Source organism: Perissodus microlepis, chromosome 20, assembly GCF_051167445.1.
Source record: "Perissodus microlepis isolate ML-2025 ecotype Zambia chromosome 20, ASM5116744v1, whole genome shotgun sequence".
NCBI lineage: Eukaryota > Metazoa > Chordata > Actinopteri > Cichliformes > Cichlidae > Perissodus > Perissodus microlepis.
Window position 1 is genome coordinate 35376591 of NC_140480.1, and position 8107 is coordinate 35384697.

The window sequence follows — 8107 nt, forward strand, 5'->3', positions numbered from 1 at the left end:
CTGCCTCATTTGTCTGTCTGCCGTTTATTTACTTTCCGGCTCTTTGAAACGTGGCGGCAAAATGTGGAGGAAAAGCAGCGAGTTTTTAAACAGACTAACATGAGGTGCAGTTGTTGCTGCGACAACACAAAAGTATAAAGTTGCAAAAGCGAGTGAGAATGAAAGAATTTGAAGAAAAGCTCTCTGGAGCATCTACAGACTGATATCAATCCTTAATAGGGCTGTCAGACAAAACAACTGCTGTATAACGCACTCCGCTATCTTTGTTTAATTGGTCACATGACTGCATCACATGACTAAAATGCCCTGTTTGATAATAAAATGAATGAACGGTGCAGTCAGTGATTCCTCTCACCTGGGTAGAAAGGCGGAGCCACGGCCCGGGCCGCGGTGGAGGAGAACAGCTCGAAGCAGCCGGTGACCTGGAAAAAGTGCAGCATGGAAACAAATGAGGCGCAGACCAAGGCCTCGGTGCGGCGGAGCAGAACATTGTTTGTCTTTCCTGTGTTTCATAGAGACGCGCAGAGATGAGCGGCGCTCACACAAACCTTTCACTGCCGGCCAGAAAAGCCTGCGTCAGGGTTTCTGCAGCACCGCCGTCACCAGCAGATTTCTCCACGCGGCGGGATTTCTCCACGCAGCGGGACCGCTTCATCCTCAGCCTAACCACAGACTGTAAATAAAAGATGGAGGCTATCGCCGTGACAGCCAGCACTCACTTAATCTGATCTGAAAACACCGAGGACGGATGGCTCCATCCAGCAGGCCTCCTCTTTACTAACCCGAGTCTGTGCCCGCTCTGGCCTTAGTCCAGCTCATCACACGTACGTCATGTGACCGCTGCGTTTCTGCTGCCTGACACACTTTTGCCTTCACACTCACACAGCCCAGGTAAGGGATGAAAGCTGCTGATTTACCTGAGCACCAACACTGCTCCACAAATACACTTTACCTGTCGGTAGGAGGTTCAGAGACCTCACCTTGTCAGGTAAATCTGAGGCGTGACCAGCTGTTCATGCTAGTTGACACGGGGTATTCATGGGGGTCAGTGAGACCCCTCTGAAACGCCCAAAAATATGTGTTTGGAATCTGTACTTCAAGGGGTGAAAGTTTAAGACAAACACATTAAATTAATATTTCTAAATCAGTAAATCATTTTTAGACTAGCAGTTAATCACAAAAATAACCTGGGCCTGTTTGCGTGCGATCCTGAGCCTCCATCCTCTCACGGTACGCTGAAGCTTCCATCGTTTAAATAAAACATGGTTTAACGAAAACGTAGCTGATGATGTCATAAAGTCTTCATCATTTATGTGACTGAAGCTGTGTGACAGAGATGAGCTGAGCCCACAGCACCGCTTCATGAACGATCAGTCAGCTGATCTCCACACTCGCACCTGATCAGCAATAATCCAGCTACGCTAATCTGAGTAATTCCTAATCTGCTTGGAGCTGGAGTGTTTTGGACATCAGTGTTGATCAGAGCTTCAGTATTTCCACGTGTGGCGTTTATTTGTTAATCTGACAGATTAGAGGCTGCTGCTGATGTCACAGTAATAACGTGCAGTGCTGCGGGCTTTCAGGTGACGTGTTATCGATCCTGAAGCAGTTTCTATGAAATCAGGGTTTGAGTTTATCGCCCTGCGGAGGAGCAGGAGGAGGTGTTTGCTCCGTCCTGTACTGAGGCCAATGAAGCGTCGCCTCCTCACCCTGGCGTCACCTGGAGGCTGAACAAACACACAGAGCGTCGGGATGCACTCGACTTTATTTCGTTTGCAGTGACAAAGTGAGAAAGGTTAAGAAAAGCCTGTGGCAGCGCCACCTTCAGGCTGAATACAAACACATTACAAATGTTAAAAACAAACAGAGCTTATTGGCTGCTTTTATTTATTTTTTTACTTTATTTTTGGTCATTAATTTAAAAAGTGAGGTTACAGGAACAGAACACGCAGCCACACTACGACACGTACAAAAGGAAAAAAGAAAAATAAACTAAGGCTGTAAACGGGACTTCCTCCCGTCACCTAGCGTTGGCTGATGGTTCGATTTCTCCCCCCCCCCCCAATCAGGTGTGGTGGCGAAGACCGAGAGAGACCGCAGGATCACGAGGAGACGGGGCTTCCCGCGTCGCTGCTCTCGCTCGCCTGCCGCTGCATCACCATCTCCCGGGCGACACAGGTGATCTGACCGTTAGTCACCACACCAGAGACCCCCGTCCTGCCAGGAAGAGAGCGGCGTTAACCAAGTCAGACCATCGCTGCTAATAAAGTTTATTTATGTGCGTGGGTGTGTCCATACTTGTGCTGCGCCTCCTCAGTCAGTGGGGTCATCCCCGGCTGCTTCCCGAAGAAGAAGCTGGACCACCAGTGGCCGGAGTCCTGCTTGGGCAGTCCTGTAGACAGAGTCCAACATTCAGACACGACAGGAGCGTTTAACCGTGAAAGGACTGCTGCGTTTCCCGCCGTCACAGCGGCGACATTAACCTCGGTCAGTCACAAGAAAAAGTCAAACTTTCTGAACACAAACGTGAAAACTAATGAAATCAAATTGAGACTTTTCCAGCCATCTACAGACGGAAGCAGTTCACACATCAGCCTGAGGAGCTGATGGATCACATGATCACTGACCGAGCCGCTCACACAAGTTTAAACGTTCAAAAAACTCTGAAAGAGTTTCAAACGGGTCAGTTATTTTATAACAAAGACGTTTCTATGGCAACAGGAAAAGAGAAAGCACCTTCATAAAGTCTCAGTGAGTCCGAGCATCGCCCTGGTTTCTGAGACAGAGCTCTCATTCATGAAAGAAAGCTGTGTGTGTGTCACTCACACACACACACACACACACACACACACACACACACACACAGAGCTCTGTTCTTGAAAGTAGGTCAAAGGGGAAACTGGGTGTGTTCAGTTCACTCTGAGTGAATGCTCCCACGCCACCAGACTCCCAACGATGCATCAGGCCCCGCCCTGTCCCACTGTGCACTGACCTGGATGGTGAGGGATGACCTCGCCGCTGTACTCCGAACTGCCACACGAGCTGCTGCTGGACGTAGAGCCGATGCGCCCTGCGGGACACAAACCTCGGGTTAGTCTCCACCTCACACCTCGCTGACTGTAACCTGCCAACTCTTCTTCGTGCGATACTCACTTCGGTAGTAATCAGTGGTCGCCACGAGAGACCCTCCTGCTGGGATAGCTGCCATTGTTGGGCCGTTGGTCGCTGTACACTGTGCTGATGGAACCCTGCAGGGGACAAAACAAACAGGAAGTAATCACACCAATGACCTGCAGTCACCATTTCAGTCATTAAAGCAGTGACAGAGTCACACGACCATGTCCTGACAGTTTGTTTACATGTGCTCCTGTTTTCTTTCTCTAACCAATCAGATCGTCCTGTGGGCAGGACTTCACGCATCCATTAAAAATACACACCAGTGATGGAGGAGCACTGATGATAATGAACACACTGCTCGCTGTTGACATTAAACACAAAGCCAATAACAGATTTACGGTTACTACTGTAATTCAGAGGATTACACGAGAAAATAAAGATTACTGTGTAATCTGAATGCAGGATCTGACCAATCACTGCCTCTACGGCAACAAAAGGTATATAAACAGAAACGCCATCAGTCAGCCTCCCTGTATCAGTGTCTGTGAAGCATCACTTCCTGTGTCCATAGATGTTATTACTCCAATAATCACCATCACAGCAGGCTGCCCTGCTGTGTGAGTGACACCCTAACCTGTCCCACCGTAAACAAGGCCAGCTAGGAACCAAACATCCCCTCCCACAAAGGGCTTAAACATGATTCCTGCCTGTGCTGACGTCAAAGAGCAGCTGCAGAGTTCAGACATCAGGCTGACATCAAGAGTGCATCACAGGATCTTTTGTTTTTATTCTACACAGCTGTAAACCTGCCACAGCAGCCAAAACATTCGACACAGCCTAACAGTGTGAGGGGAAACCCACCTGCAGACAATATAACAGTACATGAGAGCATCACGGTCACTCTGCAGCCTCGCGTGCTGCACGTACACACATCCACGGCAATGACGTCATCCCAGTCGGGCTTGTAAACAACTAACGGTCACTGCAGCAGACCGACATCTTGACGTGAATCCGCCCCATCAGGGTCACCCTGCAAACGGCCCGGTGGGAGAAAAGACCCCGGGGGAAGTGGGGGGGGGGGGCACACGGAGGATGTCCCGGAGGACATTTTGTTTCCGATTAATCCGCCTTTAACGGCCCGACAGCACCCCGCTGCTCCCACGGTAACACCGTGAGAGACGTAACGGTTAGCATAACGGGGACAGAAAGGCTTCGGGACGAGATGGCAACGTGAAACCATCGAAAATGTCCACTTTGTGCCGGAAACGGCCGTCACAGGCACCGCTAACCACCATTTTCTAACCGCTCGTCGCGGCCGGTAGCCTCACCTTGTGCGGACCCAGACGTGCTTGATGTTCGGGAGCACTCACTTCGATCAGTCGGCGAGGCTGGGGGAGTGAACGCTAGGCAACGGGGCCCATTTGAAAAGAAGTTTTGGGTAAATGTGACCCTCCAAGGCCCGAGCGAGTTCCGACGACGCTGTGGTATGCGGGGGAACGGGCAGCTCCCGCCTTTATACTGGACATGACGTAGCCCAGTGGGAGGCGGGACGAACAAAGGCTCCGCCCTCACCGCTTCCCCCTTTCCCTAAAAAAAACCCCGTTGAAGTCGCGTCAGCGCTGAATCAGCGGGTTTCCATGTAAACATCACTGAATCAAAATTTCAACATTTGCATCAAAAATACCGGCCCGGCCACCCCGAGACCGGCGCGTGTATATCCCTGTAAGCATCAGTACAAGCTCACTTTACATGCGTTCATTTCGTTTCCGTTGAGGCTGTAACCGTTAACACGGCGCTCGTTTTCCTGCACTTCTCTTTGTTCTCTGCGCTGCCAGCAGCCTCCAGCGCCCTCTGCCGGTAATAATAATACATTTTATTTATAGGCGCCTTTCAGACCCTCAAGGTCATTTTACAGTAGATTAGATTAGATGAAACTTTATTAATCCCTCGGGTGGGTTCCTCCGGGAAATTCAGTTTCCAGTAGCAAAGCACCGAAAGAAGTTGCATGTTACAGATACATTAAGGGGAATGAGAGTAAGGATATAAGCATAAATACACCATATATACACATATACACATATATAGATACAGAATATACAATATGGATAAATAGGATTGCTCATTTGAGTGAGTATATTACACAGTGATTATTGCACAGTCGAATATAAGAAAAAAAGACAAAACAAAAACAAATATTGCAAATATTGCACAGTGTAGAAAAGCACCTACAGCTCAGTTGTTCCCCCCTCCCTTGTCCCCCTGTCTCCCCTCCCTCTCCCCTCCAGAGAGGAGTTAAACAGTCTGATGGCGTGTGGGACAAAGGAGCTTTTAAGTCTGTTGGTTTTTGACTTTGGGAGAAGCAGCCTGTCGCTGAATAGGCTCCTCTGATTGTTTACGACCGTGTGCAGAGGATGCCCGGCATTGTTCATAATGTCCATCAGTTTCTTTAGTGTCCTCTTCTCTGCCACTGTCACCAGAGTGTCCAGCTTCATGCCGACCACAGAGCCAGCCTTCCTGATTAGTTTCTCCAGCCTGGATGAGTCCTTCTTTGCTGTGCTGCTCCCCCAGCACACCACGCCATAGAAAAGTACTCTTGCGACCACTGACTGGTAAAACATCCTCAGGAGCTTCCTGCAGATGTTGAAAGACCTCAGCCTCCTGAGGAAGTACAGTCGGCTTTGGCCTTTTTTATACAGGTGCTCTGTGTTGCATGACCAGTCCAGTTTGTTGTCCACCCACAGCCCGAGGTACTTGTATGTGTTGACCACCTCCACCTCCTCTCCCTCTATCTGAACTGGCAGTGGACCTGGTCTGGACCTCCCGAAATCCACAACCAGTTCCTTGGTCTTTGAAGTGTTGAGCTGCAGGTGGTTTGTGTGACTCCATGTGACGAAGTTCCTCACCAGGCTCCTGTACTCCTCTTCCTGATCATCCCAGATACACCCCATGATGGCTGTGTCGTCTGCAAACTTCTGAATGTGGCATAATTCAGAGTTGTAGCAGAAGTCAGAGGTGTACAGGGTGAAGAGAAGAGGGGACAGCACAGTTCCCTGTGGTGCTCCTGTGCTGCTGACCACAGTGTCCGACGTGATGTCCTTCAGCCTGACGTACTGTGGTCTGTCAATGAGGTAGTCGGAGATCCAAGCGACCAGGCAGGGGTCCACCTGCATCCTGTTTAGTTTCTCCTGAAGCAGACAGGGCCGGATGGTATTAAAGGCACTGGAAAAGTCAAGAAACAGGATCCTGACCGTGCCTTTTCCCCCATCCAGGTGTGAGTGGGCTCTGTGTAGGAGGTACAGGATGGCATCCTCCACTCCGACACCCGCCTTGTAGGCGAACTGTAGTGGGTCCTGGGCATGTTGTACCTGTGGTCGGAGGAGGTTGAGGAAGAGCCGCTCTAGAGTCTTCATAAGATGTGACGTCAGTGCCACCGGTCGGAAGTCATTCAGCTCATTGGGCCGGTTCCTTTTGGGGACCGGGACGGTGCAGGATGTCTTCCATAGGGCGGGCACTCTCCCCAGTCGCAGACTGAGGTTGAAGACTCGTTGTAGCGGCTCCCCAAGTTCAGCAGCACACGCCTTTAGCATCCTAGGACACACCTTGTCTGGGCCTGCTGCGTTTCTAGGGGCGAAGCTTCCTCAGTTGTCTCCTGACCTGATCCACTGTGACACTGGGAGATGATTGGAAGGGGGGGAGAGAGGCTGTTGTGCTGTTTAGAGAGGGGTTGGAGAAGGAGGAGGGGGGGGGGGGGGGGGGATGTCATAGTGTCAGGGAGGGGGGGAAGCGAGGTAGGTAGGAGAGTAGGGAGAGGGCTCTGTAGTAAAGGTGAGGGTGAGGGTGGGGGGGTTGTGGGCTGGTCAAACCTGTTGAAGAAGTTAGCACGTAAACAATACCATAAAAAACATTTTTTAAAAAAAAGAACTCCCAGTAAAAACTACAAATAAAAACACAGTAAACTACATTATGACTAAAACCTGTTTAATGGGGGTGACTCGGTAACTGACTCAGTAAACTCAGAAAAAAGGAGGTCGATGACGCTGATGCAGTTTAGAGTTTTTTTGCTCAGTTTTTATATTTGCTTTTATACTTTTATGACTGTTTGTGTCTAAATTTTATCTACCATGTTTGCTATATATACATTTTTACTGTAGTACTTGAGGTCAGTTCTGCTGATTTTAAATGCAGGTGTCTCTCATCTGAGAGCCTCGACAGTGGCACAGCTTTATCTCACCTGTCTGTGGTCAGGTTCGTAGGAGAACAGGAACGAGTGTTTGTGCAAAACGTTCGTTGTCGGCAGGATTCGAACCTGCGCGGGGAGACCCCAATGGATTTCTAGTCCATCGCCTTAACCACTCGGCCACGACAACCTACCTACCGTCATGCCGCCGCCTACACCTGTCACTCTGCAGGTGTGGTTCTCATATGACCCGTAGTGATACAGGACGGGGAAAAGTGACCACTTTAATACTACGAACATGATTGTTTTACGTTACTATTTAAGCCTGATTGTGACCGTTTGCAGTAACTCTCCCTGGTGGTCTAGTGGTTAGGATTCGGCGCTCTCACCGCCGCGGCCCGGGTTCGATTCCCGGTCAGGGAACACCGTTTTTCTGAAAACCGAAGCGTCCATACACACAACTCTGTAAACAACCAGAAGTTGATTCTGTTCATCTGGACGTAGCGTTTTGTGGGAGAAACGTTTCGTCTCTCATCCAAGTGACGTCTTCAGTCTCAGCTGACTGCAGGTTTCCCCAAATCTTATAAACAGTACATTTGCATAATGACTGAAACTAGCCCACTGAAGGAACAATGGGCTGGGAGGTCAGTTCCTTAATCATAATTATGCTAATTCTCATGACCATTGATCAACAACCACTGACCAAAACCCACTGATCAAAGATTCACTTTCCTGGATGATTGAGAATGCATCAAGACAAAAATCTGTAAACATATTTAACCTTCGGTGACCTCAGCCTCTGTCACCTATGCT

The 8107-nt window shown here is 49.5% G+C and overlaps 1 protein-coding gene and 2 non-coding genes across 3 annotated transcripts; 1 reads left to right on the forward strand and 2 right to left on the reverse strand.

Moving 5' to 3' along the window:
* Positions 1–1747: 1747 nt before the first annotated feature.
* On the reverse strand, positions 1748–4626 carry ppdpfb (pancreatic progenitor cell differentiation and proliferation factor b). The gene is made up of 5 exons (XM_084917294.1): positions 4446–4626; positions 3154–3248; positions 2993–3070; positions 2299–2392; positions 1748–2217 (listed from the first exon to the last, which is right to left on the reverse strand). Exons 2-5 carry the CDS (start codon positions 3206–3208, stop codon positions 2103–2105), a joined length of 342 nt encoding a protein of 113 aa, XP_084773420.1. The 5' UTR covers positions 3209–3248; positions 4446–4626; the 3' UTR covers positions 1748–2102.
* A 2776-nt stretch (positions 4627–7402) lies between these two features.
* On the reverse strand, positions 7403–7484 carry trnas-aga (transfer RNA serine (anticodon AGA)). The gene has a single exon. It is a non-coding gene; the product is annotated as a tRNA-Ser (tRNA).
* Positions 7485–7645: 161 nt separating this feature from the next.
* Positions 7646–7717, forward strand: trnae-cuc (transfer RNA glutamic acid (anticodon CUC)). The gene has a single exon. It is a non-coding gene; the product is annotated as a tRNA-Glu (tRNA).
* The last annotated feature ends 390 nt before the right edge of the window (positions 7718–8107 follow it).